The sequence below is a fragment of the Strix aluco genome, chromosome 31, assembly GCF_031877795.1.
Source record: "Strix aluco isolate bStrAlu1 chromosome 31, bStrAlu1.hap1, whole genome shotgun sequence".
In the NCBI taxonomy this organism is placed as follows: Eukaryota; Metazoa; Chordata; class Aves; order Strigiformes; family Strigidae; genus Strix; species Strix aluco.
This window is the reverse complement of record NC_133961.1, coordinates 3,828,426-3,845,062: the sequence shown is the minus strand read 5'-3', so window position 1 is coordinate 3,845,062 and position 16,637 is coordinate 3,828,426. Positions and strand designations below refer to the sequence as shown.

Here is a 16,637-nt window from a genome sequence, read left to right as displayed (position 1 = left end):
GTGCTTCCGCCTGCGCGGATCCCACATCCATCCCTTCGGTGCCGTCTGCTTGATTTTCTATTTTTTTAATCATAAAAACTTTTGGGGTGGTTGGGTTGGGGTTTTTTTTCCTCTTCTTCTTTTTTAACGCAAAAGCTATGACCTCCACCCCCCTCTGCTTCCACACACCCCCATACACATACACACACCCCTTCCTGGGCCCCCTCCCCTCCACTGTCATCATCTACATATTAATTGGGGGAGAGGTCTCTCTCTCTTTTTTTTTTTTTTTTTTTTTTTTTTCCCCTATGTGTGGGGGGGAAAGTGCGGAGAAGAACCTCTTTAGAGTGTAGATAGTTCGGAGGGAGAGACGGAGGGCAAGTGTGTGTGTGTGAGAGAGAGAGAGAGGGAGGGAGGGAAAGAAAAAGACCCCTTTTACTGTGCGAGATCTTAAGGGGGTTTGGAGATCTGGTCAGCTTTCAAGAACATCTGAATCCTCTTAGAGCTCCCTGGCCCAGCTGTGAGTGTGTGTGTATGAGAGAGGGAGAGAGAAAGAGAGGTTCCTGGTGCCCCTCCAAGAGCATTAAGGACACTCGGGCCTTTTAATTTTAGGAATGAATGCTGATACTTGTGTTTCTTATTGTGATCCGGCTGCCATGGATTCCTACTACAACGCAGCCTCCCAGGGCACAGAAGGCTCCTCGCCTTTTAGGGCATTTCAAGCAAGTGACAAGTTCAGCCCCACTTTCCTGGCCAGCAAAGGACAAGGCTTTGGTGACAGCAGCACGAAGTGCCGGAGCCGCTACAGCCAGCAGGAATGTCAGTCCCTGGATGGCAGCGTGCAGGCTCCCGGCTCCGCCGGGGCTCCGGCCTCCTTTAACAAATACCCTCCGCAGCAGCAGCAGCAGCAGCCCCCGCACCTCTACATGCAGCGAGGCCCCTGCAAAACCCCCCCGGAGAGCAACATCAAACTGCAAGAGAGCAGCGGCCACAACGGAGCTCTGCAGGTCTCCTGTTACGGTGAGTCCTTGGCGTCAGGCGGGGGAAGCACCAGGAGGGGGGGGGACCGGAGAGAGAGAGACGCCGGGGGCTGGAAAGGGCCTCCCGGGGGGGTGGAGGATGTGGAGAGGGGGGCAAGTCCTCCCGGGCTCAAGGAGCCCAGCGCTGCCGGCCGCGGAGCGCAGCGCACCCGCGGGCAGCCCCGTCCCGCCGCGGTGCGGGGCTGGGGGGGCCGCTGTGTCCCCTGTGTGTATGTGTGTCCCCCCCTCCGCCCCGAATATCTTTACCCCCAGCCGGTCTAGAGGCCGCGATGCCCAAGGGAAGCGGCGTTTCCCACCCCTTGTCCCGCTTTTGCGGTGATTTTAATCGTAATTTCCGAGCGGGGCCGACGCGCTGCCGGGAAGCGTTAGTTCTTGAGCAAAGCAGGGAAATCCGCAGCGAACGGGGGGAGAAACAGAAAGAGAAAGAAGGAGCGGAGCGCCGGGCTGCGCCAAATATGCGCTACGGGGACCCTCTTCCAGAGGGAGAATTTCTGGGAAATTTCACCGAAATCCTCACTTTCCGCTGTAACGGTCTCTCCCACTTCCCCGGCTCTCACTTTCGTCCCTAATTGCCACTCCCCTAACTGATTTCTGCCCGGCTGCAGATAACCCACTCGCATCATCTCCGCGGGTCATTAGCGGTAATTAAGACACTCCCTTGCGCTGGCGCTCGGCAGGGCAGCCTGGAACGGGGTCGCTTCTCGTGTCGCGTCCGAGCGTGGGTTTAAAAGGCTTCTCCGGGAGGTGTCCGCTGTATCGAGGCGATTAGGAAACAAACAAACAAACAAACAAACAACAAACCCAAAACAAAGCAACACCCCCCCCCCCAAAAAAAAAAAAAAAACCCAACGCTACAAAAAAGCCAACAACCAAACAAATTTAGAAAAAAATTGTTTTTCCGAAGAAGAGAAAGTGGAAGTGAAATCTCTTCCCCTCCCTCCCGGTGGTCTCTGTGCTGGCAAAGAGGGGCTGCCCCGGCCCGGCTTCAGCGCGTCGCCGCTGCCGGGGGGCGGCTGTGTCCCCATCCTCGATGCGCCTGTCCACGATGACCCCGCCGGGCAGGGACAACGAGGGGACGGTGCCGGGGTCCCCAGGGAGCCCCTAAGACGGGTGGTGACGGGGGAGGCCGGTGGAGGCCCGGGTTAGGCCGGCGATCCCATCTCGAGGCTCTCGCCGTCGTTTGGGTACTCTTGGCCCTCTTTGCTTTCCCTTTCCCCATCTCTAGACTTAAAAAGGAGGCAGAGGCGCCGTCCCCCGGCCCATCTCCCAAACCCCGCCGGGCCGAGGTCAGGCGCCGTCCATCACCCCCTGCGTGCAGCCCAAGTGTCCCCGGATCCAGGTCCACAGACTCGGGGTGTCCCCCCCGTCTTTTTCCCGGGAAAAAAGGCATTAAATCCTCACCCGGCAGCCGTGCCCGGGACCCGCTCGCTCCGGCCGGGGCTTAGGCTGGGGTTTTTCCCCTCTCGTCCCCCGCTCGCTCTCTTCCCCTGCCCCTTCGCCCTGGGCGCACGCCAAGGCCCGCTCCGCATCCGCGGAGGCCTTCGGGGGACGGGCACGGTGGGGAGCCCCCGGTGCCTTCCCGGCCGCCCTGCCGCCCCTCTCCCCGCTAACCGGCTCTCTTGTTTTTGTAGGTTGCAAAGCCCAGGGCGCCGGCTTTAGCCTGTGATGACACATTCCAACACACACACCGCCGGTAGACCCACGCGAGTTTATCACCCTCCTTAACACCGCCGGGGTCCCCCCTTATTTATTTTCAAGCGGGGCTCCGGGTTTGACTTCAGTGGTAGCCTCACGGCGGCGGCGGGTGGCCCGGCGCTCGTTGCGAGCTCCTTGTGATGTGGCTAGGGACGGTGGGCCGTAATAAGAGACACATGGATCCGCCAGGATAATTAATAGCAATAATAATAATAATGGTTAACGATTGAAGAGAGAGACTCGCTCATAACAGCCAGATCGGGGTTTCGCAGCACCCGTGCGCTCCTCGCCGCCTTCTCCCCAAACCGCGCCGGGCTCAGGCGTTGTGCCCCGGCTAAAGGGACCGGGACCGGGAAACCACCGAGCCCGGTAAATACCCTCGGCGTGGGTGAGAGCGGGGGAACAGAGCCCTCCTCTCCCCCCGCAGCGCGGCCGGCTAACGGGCAAGGGTGCGAGGCGGGTGTGGAGAACTACGGGAAGGGTTTGCTCGGGGAACCGGGAGCCGGCGGCCGCCCCCCGCCGCCCGCCGAGCCCCCGCCGCCGTCCCGGGGCCGGTACTGCCGTGCGCCTTGTGCAGAAAGGGAAGGAGAGCGGCGGGGAACGCTGGTTGCCCCGGGTTGAGGAGGATGCTGGGGTGGTGGGAGGCCGTGCCTGTAAGTCCCTCAATTTAAAAAACAACACTCCGCACCCCAAAAAAAAAAAAAAAAAAAAAAAAGAAAGAAAAAGAAAAAGAAAAAAAGATAAAAACCAGCAGCCGGCTCTCGCCTCCGTCTTTCCCCCCCGTCGCTTGGAGAGGCCCCGGGAGAGCCCAGCGCGGAGCGTATGGGAGAGGGTATCTCCGCCTCTTTCTTTTTTATTTTTTTTAAATGTTTAATTTTATTTTAATTCCTTAATAAACAAGTCGTTCCCAGTTATAAAAAGCCCGTGCCTGCCATCTATTGCTCTCGGCTTCTATTTCTAGATCTAAGCCTTTCCACGGCGTTGTACGGATAAATATAGGCGCGGGATTGCTGCGGCCCTGCGGACCCGCAGGACACCAGCGGCAGCCGCCGAAGCCTCCAGCCCGGCTGCCGGTGGCACCGGGCGGCCCCCTCGGAGCGGCGGCTGCCGGCCTGGCCCTGGGGGGGGGCGGGGGGGGTGTCCCGGTGCGGCCCCCCCCGCCGCCGGGCCGGCTTTCCTCTGCCGTAAATAGGGGTGCGGGTTATCCCGCAGACCGGCCCCGGCAATTAAAGCCGAAATCTTAAATAAAAGCCCTCAGAGCAGGTTATATATCTTGGTTTAGGAGGGGGAAAAGCTTTCGGGTGATTTATGTGCTGTAGTAATCTGACTTGCTATTTCTACTGCGTGGAGCTGAAGTAAGTTACATGTCTTGAAACATATGTCCGCATACAGCCATCTACACACACAAATACGCGCGTATATCGCTGCCTAGAAATACGAGCTGGAAGAAAAAAAATCCTTTGGGGAGTGAAGGCGAAATGTGATGGGGATGTTTGCTCAGAGGAAACGGGAGAAAGGAAAGGGGCTTTCTCTGACAGAGGAAATTCTTTAAGTGCCGGGTTATGCAAATAACGACCATTTCTTTTTTTTTTTTTTTAGCGAGCAAATAAAAAGCGCAGCCTAAAGTGCGTTGTTAATAGAAGCGCAGAAGGCAACTGCCGTCGGAATCAGGGGCTCGCTGCGAGCTTTTTTTTTTTTTAAAAAATGACACTTTTAATGCATTTCTCCTCTTCCTCCTCCCCTAACGTAATGTAAACTGCAGGCACGGCACACATGAGCCCGCTGCCGGTGTGTCCCCCCCCTCTCCCGAGAGAGACCGCTCGGGCCCCGTCAAGGGCTTTGCGGAGCTCCCGGTGCGCCGGGGCGGGGGGGGGGGGGCGCACCGGCAGCATCTGCCTCCTTCCCTCGGCGGGAAGGGGGTACCCGTGGCCGTGTGCTCTCCCCGGGGACTCTTGCAGGACTCTCCCCCCCCCCCCATCGGGTGATGCCGTGCCCCCACACCGGGCTCTCGGAGGGTCCCCGCAGCGTTGAGCTCGGCGCCTTCCCCGCGGATAAAAGCGCGGGCGCGGAGGCAGGCGGGGGGAGCGCTCCGGCGGTGGGGGTGGGGGGAAAGATGCTGCTGCCCTGATCCCCGCGGGGGGCAGCAGGCGGGTATAAGGGGGAGAAGTCTGCGGGGGGGGAGCGGGCCGGAGAGGCGGGGAGCGGCGGCAGCGAGGGCGGGGGGCGGCGGGGCCGGCCCCTTCCCGGGTGCGGCGGGGCCGGTTGCCCGGCCAGGCTCGGCCGCCGGCCCCCGGCGAGCTGCTGACGCCGCCCTGGCAATCGGCCTCTCTTTTCCACAATAGGGCCACCAGATCTGCCATTCAAGGGCTCCGGCACCCTCCCAGGGAGGGGAGGGAGCTCTCGCCGGGAGTTTGGCTAAGCCTCTTGTTTGCACAGGCACTCGGAGGTGCGGGATCTCCTCCGCGGAAACCTGCGGGCTTTCCTCAGGGAGCAGGACGCGAAGGTAGGGGCTCCCCCTCCCCACCCCGGCCGCGCATCTCTTCCCAAAAATGTTTTGCGCTTCCCTCGGCTCGGGCGGTAGATCTGGCTGGAGGCTTTTCTAGGATTCCTGACCCGAGCTGTTTATAACACTCATGTGTCAAAGGACCGGGAGCCTCCCTCCCCCCGTACTGCCGCCGCTCCCTCCTTGCAGGCAGATTTCTTTTCGCACCAGAGCTGTTTATTTTCGACTTGTCCGCTGCTGATGGGGATTAACTCCGCTTTAGCCCTCCGCCGCTTGTAACCCCAGCAGGACGTTACCGGCGACAAGAAGGGTGCGGAAAGAGAGAGAAAGAGTCTTAAAACTTTTACTGGCCTCGATTGTTTTGAAAGCAACACAGCGCGAAGCAGACGAAAAAAAAATACTGATGGGGAGAGAGATTTGGAGGCGCTTACGGAGTGCGTCTTTTCCTAAGGGTTTGGTGTAGGAGTCCTATTAACGATATATGCTGATGCCAGATAGCGCAGATGAGCTGTGTGTGTGTTATCTGGAGCTGCAGGCTGTTTATTTTGTGCAGCCTTTTGAGTGTACATCCAGTGTGGTTGCATGACTAACTGGCTGGAGTGATTCACTGGCTGCTTTATGGGTGACTGCTCAAAACAAGTTGTGAATCAAAAGAGATTTCTTTGGCTGTGGTTTCTAACCTCCCAAGTTAAATGCACTCAGGGTTTAAGGGGAGCTAATGCGCAGACTTCAATCCCTCAGATCTTGAAGATTTATTCCTTTTCCAAGCCCTGCGTTCAAAGGCGTGATGAGTTTCCCTTGTAAGAGGGAGGTGGTGTCTGGGAGGCCCGGAGCCAAGGTCTGCCACTAAAGGACATCTCCAGCCACAGCCCTGTCCATTCGGTTGCTCTAGTTCCCAGCTCTTTAGCCACTTTCCCTCCCTGGAGTCCTTAAGCCGCTTTATTATCTTGTTCAGGGCATTTGGGTAGCTGTAGCAATTCCCAGGTAAAAAATGCGACGTATCTTGTGGCAGTTGGAGACTTTTCTTCCCATTTTGCGGTTGGAAGAACTGAGACTCAGAACCTGCGAGTGGCTTGTGCGAGGTGAAGCTGTTGTCACTCAGGGGCATCAGTGTGACCTTCCCAGGGCCGTGGCTCCGGCAGAAGGAGGCTGGCCATGGGCCGGAGAAGGAGCCCGCTGCCGGAGTCAGAAATCTCACGGAGTAGAGGTCCTGGGTTTGATTTGGGGGGGACTGAACTCAGGTTTCCTGACAGCCAGGTCCTTCTTCAGTGCAGTGACTGGTGTGTTCTCATATGCTCAGGTCTCTCAGTACATAAAATAGGCTCAACCTGCCAATCCACATTAATGCTCTCATCTTTAAAAAGCAACTTCTCAGTGTGGGCAACCTACGTTGCCCAACACAGGGTACGGGTTCATCCCTGGTTTTCAGAAAATGCTGAGAAATCCCTGCTCCAAAAGTCATATATTTCCGAGGCGTTCCTCCTACACATTTGGAAATAAAATAAATATCCCATCTCAGTTGTTAACCAGCTTGGAAAGCATAGGTCTAATATCTTCATGCAGATACATTTTCAAAAGGAAAAGAAATAGTTTTGGATTAGGAGAAGCCTGAGCAGTAACATAGCTAATATAGGACCCCTGTGACTTGAGAAACATTTACTAAGAGATGGATGAGAACATTCCATATGAATAAAGCGTTAGAGTAATTTACCATAGTTACACGTCTCACAGCTGCCTCAACTTGTAAATGAAAGTTCATAAGTAAAGGAGGAAAGCTACTTACGTATATTAAATAAATGACCTCTACTTTATTTTCTGCGTAAGTTCAGATGAATCAATGTTATTATACGTACCGGTGAATCTGTTGGCCGTGTTTTCCTTCATGCTTGCAAATCATCTTCATATTTTGACTGTCACAGAAGTAGACATGACGTGAAAGAGCAATTGGGATCACCATGATATTCTAGGGCCTTTTTTTGAGAGATGGGTCAGTGAGGAACAGAGGAGAGGGGTGGAGGGAGGAAGGAGCAGAGATGAATGAGAAGAGGCAGGGGAAGAAGAAGAGGAGATATCTTGGACAGGTGATGAGCAGTGGCAGCCTCAGCACTGTTATGGAAGGTGGTCTGCAACTGATTTTATGGACTATATAAGTATGAATCCACCAGCATCAAATTCTTTCCCTCTCTGTTGAGAAGAGCTGTGACTCAACATTTAGGAGCTGCTATCTTCAGGTCCCAGCAGGATTTAGCCATGACAAGCTGGTATGTCATGAGCTACGGTCTCTCCTTATCTGCGCTGATCGAAGATCATTGCATCGCCTAACTCAGCACTTAAATGCCTATTTACATCTGATAAATTATTTTTTTTAGTGAAGATGCGGTTTAAGGGTTTATCCTGTTGCAGTAATCCACTTGCTGGAAACAGATGGTTGAATCAGTATTATTTCTAAATATATTCTTTATTAGCAAGAGCTGTGTTCATTAGCTGTAAGGCAAGTGGGTTTTCAGCTGGTGATAGAGCCTGAAAGGTAAGCTGGATTAGTCACTGATAGACACGCTGTACGCTGAGGCTGGGTGAAAAATCTGTGGGGCTTATGAAGATAGCAACCGCTTTTATTCAGTAAAAGTCTGAAAACACGACAAAACCAATGTGGGGGGAGTCAACAGAAAGTCAAAGCCCATCAGAGAAGCGGATGGGAAATGGGGAACCTGAGGAAGAGACAGAACAAACATTTGGGGCAGGCTTCTGTCTAGGGGGAATAAAAGAAACTTGTCTCGAAATAACTTCTGATTACTGTTGTGTTTCGGGAGATAGGGCTGTGTGTGTGAGCACTGCTGCGTGAGAGAGATACCTCAGGTCTCACCAGTTCCTGCCTGTAGTGGAATCTGCATCCTCAGGACTTCAGATACTGACTGACCGCTTCAGTCGGGAGCGGTAACACTGGTGTCAGGGTAGGATGCAGTTTCTAAAGAGGGAAACAGGGAACTGTATTCATTCTTTTGATGCAAGAGGGATCAGATAACAAAGGTGCTTGCAGACATCTAACCTGTTCAGGAGCAGTGGAAAGTGAAAGGAATTCACACCAGAATCAAATAAAAAAACCCCAGAGTTGTAAACTGTGCACAGGGAGAGAGGGCAATATTGGAAATTTTCCCAGAAAGGGTGGAAAACAATCAGAGAATGATTCTGTGCTGGGACAGTGACCAGAGAGATCCAAAGGCCCAGCTGCAAGACCGTGACTCCGCGAGGTGCTGGGGAAGTGTGTGACACGGGCCAGAAAATGTTTCACAAAACAGGGGAAATGGGAAAATGTTATTCAGCCTGAAAGTTAATAGGACACCTGAGCCACAGCAACGTTTCTGACAGAATAGAAAACCATCTCGAAAAGGAAACCAAAAGCTCACTGGGGTACCAGCCTGCTGGGCTTGGACTTGGTCTCAGGCTGTTGGGCCTCCCAGGCAGGGCTTGGGTCACCTGTGGGACTGGACATTTCCAGCATGTGTGCTCTGTAAAGCAAGCACAGGGGGGGCCACAGCATCATGTTTTTTCCAGCCCCAGTGACGCCACTCGAGAAAGGAGCCCATGGGAGGCCGATGCATGTCCGTTCCCACTGCGTGGCCAGCTGGAAAGAGGAGCTGGACGGAGCCTTGCTCTGCCGTTCACAGAGAAGAGCCTGAGGCCAAACACTGGGGCACGGTTACACTCTGCAGCCTGGACCGTGGTGCTGGTCGCTGGTTCAGGAGGCTGCGAGACCTTCTGGAGCACTGTGTGGTTCTTTTTCAGCCTTCCCTGGGATGGTGCATGCCCAGACCTCATCCTGGAGAGGAGTCAGGAGCACAGCTGTGGCAAGGACCCATACCTGAGAGCTGAGAAGCACTGCGTTATAGACATAACCTGGCTTATCAAGATTTGGTCTCAACCTTCGTAAGCAGATTGGAGCCAGATATCAGTCTGAGCTAGACAGGACGCAGCCAAATGCTAGAAGGCAAGAGGAAGAAGAGACCCACCTAAATTGGCAGAGGACCTGCAGACGTTTTGTGTTCCTCACGTCTCCAGATGCCAGTGAGGACTTCCAAGATAAATAGCCGATGGACCAATTGCTAGACACTTAGGCAGATTGTGCAGGAGGCCAGAAACACTCCATGAAGCTGTGGGATTTATGGCGGAGCTTAAATATTGCGTTTCAGCCCTTGAACAGAAGTCGGAAAGCTGCTACTGGAAGAGAGGGAAGCTGGTTGCTTTATAGAGGTGCAAGGTCCTGTGCTAGAGAGTATTTCTATCCAGTTCATACCATTTCAAGCTATTAGAAAAAAGGGACTTGTGCAGGACAGAAAACAATGGGAGATTGGCTACAACATCAAACATGACTGCAGCAGCTCAGTTAAGTGCAGCTCTGGTGGGGAGGGGAAATATCCACAGAGAGAGTTGTTATAAATATATGGCTAGTCAGGACAGAGACTCATAAAAATCTACTGAAAGGCCCAAACCTGGCTCAGGAAACAGGGGGACCTGAAGCTGCACATGCAAAGCTGGATGATGCTGGTTTTAAGTTAGGGTTGAGGCTGTAGCAACGTTTTGTGGTGCACAGGTCTGGATATTATGTTGGTGTTCAGAGAACCCTGCTCTGCCCTTGTAGCCTTTAATTCGCTTGCTTTTGAGCAGGGTACTTTTGTGGCTGGTTGTACTGGGAATCCCCTTTTCCTTGGCCTTGGTGGCAAAAATTGGATTTCTTGGTTAAACAACCTATTTGCCTCCCTTTGGCAATGGTCCACTTCAGAGGGAGGGCTATGAGGGAAGACAAGCAGCAAGAGAGGGGTTTATTGCCTGTGTGATTTATAGGCATTGCTGACGCTCGTTCAGGTACTGCAGTTTGTAATTGAAACTAGATGGAGAGGGAGACGATGGGCCAATCTAGAATGGAGCCACCCCATGGGTACGAGGGAAGGCAGGGACTGGGGAAAATGTCCTTGCTGGGGAAAAATGCATGTGGGAGACTGGACTGCTGGGGTTCAGGAAAATGCTCGGCATAGCCAAGGTGGGAGATGAACTAATGCTCGGCATGTACATCACTGTGGTTGGGACCTGGTCAGGGAGCACCAGGGCTTCCAGCCTGCGGTGCTTTCCTTTAGAGACATGGCTCATGCGAAAGAAAGAGGTTTGGGCAATCTGTTTGTGGCGCCTGCCTCTGTGGGCAGGCCCCTGAGCCGTCTCTTTGAGCTTGTAGCCAGTTCTTGGACCTCATCTGTTGTTCTGGTTAGAAAAAAAGGCCAGCAAGAGCTTTGCTGTATAAGATATTAATCAAAGGGTGCTTATGTCTTACCATTAATAGATAATATCTGGCATGTGCCTTACTAGGTTCGTTTTGGTTTCCCCAGTGGATATCTGGAGGTGAAAATGGCTTTCGTGTTAGCACAAGTCCGTAGCAAACTGTAGTGTGGGTCTCCCATCACCTGCGTAAGGCAGCCCTCACTCGAGAGACCAAGAGAGCAGGTATTGCACAGCCAGCCACCCAGCCCCTGCGTTACAGCTGAGGATACCCTGGTGTATGCAGAGCCTTAATAGGAACTGATAATGTTTTATAAACAGGGCTGTCATGGGCTCGAGGTTGCCGATCTGAAATGGAACCCAGAGGAAGGTGATCTGTTGAAAAGAGGCGTAACATACACCCTGGGCAAATGCCCAGCCAGGGGTGATGGGGCAGCGCTTTGCTGATGCGAGGGAGGGGAGCACGGCACTGTCAGCCCGCCTGGCCTCGCAGGGCACCCATCCTGCTGCTGGGGGCTCAGCCGCAGACTTGCCAGGATTACAAAAGCTCCACGTGCTCCTTGTGAGAAGAAAAAGCTATCGCGGTGGCCAAAGGAGAGCGGCTGGGCATTTTCAGAGCTGAAGCAGTTTCCGTTGAACACAGCTGGGGGTGCCTGTGGGGTGGGGACAGCACTGACATGAGACCACAGTCACCAAAGGCTAGTTCTGCTGATGCCTTGTTCAAATGCCTTTTTTGGGGCAGACACCTCCCACAGCAGGACAGCAAGAAAAGATTGAGACTGCATCCTCTTTTTTTTTCCTCCTTTTTTTCACAGTCTGCAGGAATGAAAACGCTCCTGCTTCATCCAGTAGACGTAGGTTTGCAAGAGCAGAGTTCAAGGAGCTAAAATTGTCCCTCAAAAAGGCTCCTGATATCAAAACAAGGTGTGGTCGGAAAAAAAAACCCTCATTTGGCAACTGTGTCTGCTTTTGAGTATAGACTCTCTTCAGAGTAGCAGGGCAAAAGCTCTCTGGTCATGGTGGGAAAGCTTGGAATTTAAAGATGAAATGTTGTATAGGAGATGGGGAAATAAAACAATGGGTGATGAGTATTCATGAGAGCTCATTACACCCAAAACACTCAAAAAGGAGGTTCTGAGGTTTTGTTATGATGTCAAAACCATTGGACATCTTGAGTTTGCAAAACCCTTAGTCAAGCCAAGAAAGAACTGGTTTTGAGGAAAACGCAGACAGATGATGGAAAATTGCCACAGGAAATGTGATGCATTTCTTGCATATGTTGTGTTTCAAAAGTGGGTCCCCGAAGATGGGGAGAAACCCTACTGAGCAGTGTCTCCTGGGGACCTTACTGCCATTCATTGCTGTTGATGTTGTTGGGCCTTTGCCTGAGATAGAATCTGCCAGACAATATTTGTTGGTAGCTATGGATTTCTTTAGAAAATGACCTGAAGCTTACCCAAAAAGGAACCAAGAGGCTGTGATTGCAACCAAGCTTCTAAGGGATGAATTCTTCACCATATTTGGGGCCCTAGATATGAAGAGCATGCAGCAAGGCAGAGGCTTTGAGGCCAAAGTATTTCGGCAGGTTTGTCAGATGCTTGTAAATGCAATAGGAGGTACGCAGCATCCTATGGATGGTGGAGTGGGGAAGCTTGGCCGGTACTGGGAGGAGACATTGAGCCAACTGCATGACACTCGGCCCCATTTACACTGCCTGGTCTGCCGGAGCTGCTCCTCAAGGCCTTGGCATCTGCCTGCTCCATGTCGGCATCTGAGAGACCTTAGTGTGTCTTGCACAGCACCAGAAAACTACGAGCGGGCAACTGAATCACCCCCCAGATACTTTACAGGAGAACCACAAAAGGACTAATCCAGCCCTTTGTCTATTCTGTTGATTTCAATGCCTCTCAGAGAAGCCGTGCAGTCTGACCCCAGTTCTCCTTTTCAGACATTAGCCAGGAAACATAGCACACTCCTTGAAAGAAGTTCATAAATTTGGGCCATTTGGCATGCACTGGTCTGGCCTATCTGGACTCTGCAAAGCTCAAGCAGAACGGCTCAGGTTTTTCTAGAAGAAAACAAATGTGAATATTGCCTCAGGCAACATGCATGTTCTCTGATGTAGGCTTCTGTGTGGAAAGGCAGCTGATTCCACAGCCCATGGAGATGGAGGGATTAGGAGCCCAAAGCAGATAAACCATGGTGTGTAGCAGTGACCACATACACGCGTTAACACGTAAGAGGCCAGCGGGTCCTGGCCCAGGAGGAGTTAAGAGGGGAACTGAGAAGGTCCCGAAAGCCAAGAATACAGCTGTGGATGTTGAGTCTGATGGAAATTAGTTCCCTACAGGGCAAAAATAGGGAATGGCATGGGTTAGCCCACAGATTTCATTAAAACCAAAAACTTTGCTGAGAACTGCTTCTCAGGGAGTCAAAAGGAAAGGGAGCAGCAGCTGAAAGCCTGGAGTGACATCCCAGTGGGAACAGAGTCGGTCTGAACTGGCCCGACGGGAAAACAAGATACGAGTATGTAAATAGCTAAATTGGTTGCTCTCACGCTCTTCCTCCCCATATGTCTGAGATGAAGCAGGTCCATGGGTCTGGGTTCTTCTGGCCTGGGTGGTTTTGCAGGGGTGTCTGGCGGTGGTGAGCAAAGCAGCTCCCTTTTGCTGAGCCCCATGCCAGAAATACCAACTGTGGGCAAGATGATGAAAGCAGAAGATGAAGGCACCGAGGGCTGCTCGAAGCACACCCCAGAGCTGGCTAGGTACACCTAGGGCAGGGGGAAGGAGGGGAAAGCAGGGCACCCAGCAGTGTGGCAGGGACAGCGGTGTAGTACCATGGTTGAGCCCAGCAAGGCTGACTCTGCCAGCTCCTCACCCTGTCGTGTCCTGCATGAAGGGACGTTGTGCCAGGCCACCCCTTCTCCAGGCAAGCAGCTCTGCTCTGCAGCCCCCAGCTCTCCTGGCAGAGCTTTCTCCTGGGGGTAAGACCCGTTAAATAAAGAGATGACACACTGACTAGAGACTGTCCCCGGCTGGTGATAACCTATAGAGCTTCTTACCGTAGCATCTGAACGTCACAATCCATCTACTGACAGGAGGTGGAGCACCAAAGTTTTCTTTTCTGTTTATGTCAGATAACGTTCTTGACGAAGTTACACATACACACACTTCCCCATCCCTCTCAGCCGGGAGTTATTTTACAAAGGAGTTACTTTACAGGGGAAGGCTATTTAGTCCAGTATGTACCACAGTTTGAAGCAAACTGGACTGTATAGCAGTCGTGCTATCCCTGTTTATAAGCCTCAGCTTCATCAGCTGCTGGAGGTGTCAATTGGGAAGAACGGTGTGATTTAAGCTTTTTCGGGAAGATGTATCTTTGCTTTGGAAAACAGAGGACATGAGCTGCAAATACTTAAGAGAGTCCCTAATTCCAGGCAAGCCTCTCGGTTCCAGCAGGCACAGCAGAAGGGCTCTCTAACCCCTTCTTCGGGATGGAGAACTTGCACAACTTCCCCTAGCACTAAAACCTTGGCTCTGAAACCCCGACTTGTTGGAAGCTACAGCCTCATAACTGAGGTTGCTTTGTAGTTTGGAGCCCCATTATTCCAACTGTATATCTTCTGAGAGCAAAATGACTTGCAGCAGAAAACACACATTCCCATACAGGCATGTTTGCCTCTCGTGAAGTCTGCAAAATTATGACCCAAATGCACAGTGAGGTAGTAAATCTGAGAAGACAGCGTGTGGGAAGCCTAGTCTGAGATGAGAAGGAAGGAGAAAGCAACCCACTGCTGCTCCGGCAGCTTCCTTTGCAGTCGCCCTGACCCCAGGAGCTGGGGATGCTTTGGGACGCAGAGGCCAGCTGGTGCCTAGTGGCCCCACTAATGCTGGGAGGCCTCAGACATTGGAAACTGAAGTCTTCATCCAGTCTTCCCAAATTCCATTCTCTCCAGACCTTTGCAGACACGCTGATTTCTAAAGAGTGGGGAAAGACAGAGCAGTTGAAAAGGAGTCTTGCTTACTCTCAGCTAGAAAACTCTGAAACAGTACGTACCTTGCATGCCTTCGACACATATTCATTCCAGCCCATGTTTATGATTCTGTATTTTATTCTCCTCTCTAGGCTATCCTGCCTGCAGTTGCCCTTTCCACATGCTGTTAAGGCCTCCCACTGCTTCCCACCCTGATAGAAAAGACAACTAAACACCGAAGCTCTGGTTGTGGCACTGGCGTGGGGATGGTGTCTTCTTCAGGCAGAGCCCTTCTGAGCTGGGGGCTGTGTCGGCACACAGACACCCACAGGGAGATCAGAAATCTCCCAAAACAAGGGCTCCCCTAAGGGAGTGTTTTGGGAGACAGGGGGCATGAATGCCCCTTGCATAATATTTGCAAATTATGAACCAGGTATGATTTTTCAAGGTCTGTCTGGGACGCAGGATTGCTGTTGGGATGATGTTTGCAAGTAACCTTTGGTCAGCAGATTGCGTGTGTGTGTGTGTGTGTGTGTGTGTGTGTGTGTGAACTGGTGCAAGGGGTGCGCAGCGGAAAGGTGATCTGTGGTAGTGAGTGGAAGGTAGGTACGCGGCGGACACGTGAGATAAAAGTCTTTTCTGTTCCCTCGTTGGATGAGCATCACTGGCAGAAGTAGGTTTCTGGGGTAAATAGTCCTTTTCACAAGTTCCTAAAGATGATTCCTGTAAATATTTGCTAATGTTTATCTGACAGTTGCAGTCACTCATGTCAGTATGATCCCATCCTGGAATGTTAACTGGAAGCAAACACAAAAGTGAGCACGAGCTCAGCTGATGTGGACACAGTTTTTAATTTAGGCTGATTTTCATGGTAATCATCTTTCACGTAATCATCCAGTTCTGCTGAGAATTAGTGGTGCTCCAGGAGCTTCACTGTTTCCAAGAGTCATGATTCTTTTGTTCTCTGTTAGGAAGTGTGTTACCAGAGTCACTGTTGTTTGTGTCTACTGTCTGATGCTTCCTACCAAAATTCTGCCTCCAGTTGCTTCTAACTTAATCAAAACTTAATGATTTGGCCTAAAAGCTCCCACAGCAGTTGTTTGCCTCTGACTGTTTTTATAATACTAATTTTTTTAAAGTTCATCTGAATCAATTAAGCTGTTTCCAAGAATGTAGCTAAAACCAAGCACGTTTTTGATTTCTTCATGTCAGAAAAAAATCTGATGATGTCTTTTTTCATAAGTTCTGGTGCACTGTGCTGTGGAGAAAGATCGTCAGACTTGCAGTGGAGCTGGGCTTTGGGTAGGAAATGTGCCTTGTGCCTTGCCTCTGAAAAATTATCTAAGACCAGGCCTTAAGGAGCTGTGGCTCTCACTCACTCAGTAACGACAGCTTTGATTTTCACACCTAAACACACTGCAGAGTTCCCATGTTCTGGGCATGTTTCCAGCCAGGTCTGAGCTCACCCTTCCTGCAGTTGCCGTTTATCTCAGTAGATGGTCCAGCCTTGCTTGGACCCGGGCAAAGTAGGGGAGCACATTGTTTGATGTAACTACAGGCACAAGAAAAGCTGTATCAGGGGAAGCAGCAGAAGGCTGGGATAAGAAATCTGGATGTGGAAGAAACTTGGTCTGAAGACTGGGGAGTGTGTTGGATTGAACGGGGGCTTAGGACTGGGTGACCAGGATACAAAGGTATTGCATGATTCAGGGCACCTGCTGAGGCCAACAGTGCAGAACCACAGAATCATCTAGGTTGGAGAAGACCTTGAAGGTCATCTAGTCCAACCATTAACGTCACACTGACCGTTCTCACTGACCTTTGTCTCCAAACTGCAAAAAGATTAGACAATGATAAGTACTCTTTAAAACTCAGGCTTAGAAATCTCAGAGTGGTTGTTGTGCGCTTGGTGGCTCTGTCTCAGTTTGCCATCCATACAACATCTCCCCGGGCTTTGTGGCTCAGGCATCTCTGTGCGACCTTCTCAATATCAAATGCTGTGGGAAGCCCAGAGGACGCTGCTGAACAGGGTGGGGATGCTGTGCAGTAAGGATTGCCTTCACACGCTGGATGATGAGAAGAAAATGGAGAACTGTTCAGGAGTACGGACCCACAAAGCAAGAAGTATGTTAGAAAAGAAATAAGAGAAAAGGCACAAAAGCCCTGCACACAGTGCTCT

The 16,637-nt window shown here is 52.0% G+C and overlaps 1 protein-coding gene across 2 annotated transcripts in view; it reads left to right on the top strand.

Moving 5' to 3' along the window:
* The first annotated feature begins 466 nt into the window (after positions 1-466).
* Positions 467-16,637, top strand: part of ALX4 (ALX homeobox 4) — a 39,908-nt gene continuing 23,737 nt past the window's right edge. Inside the window, exon 1 of one of the 2 annotated variants that reach the window (XM_074809813.1) lies at positions 467-999. In XM_074809813.1, the coding sequence (XP_074665914.1) occupies positions 594-999 (406 nt within the window). In that variant the 5' untranslated portion in view covers positions 467-593. Of the gene's footprint in view, positions 1,000-5,107; positions 5,218-16,637 lie in introns of those variants that run through there. The other variant, XM_074809815.1, reaches the window with a different exon arrangement.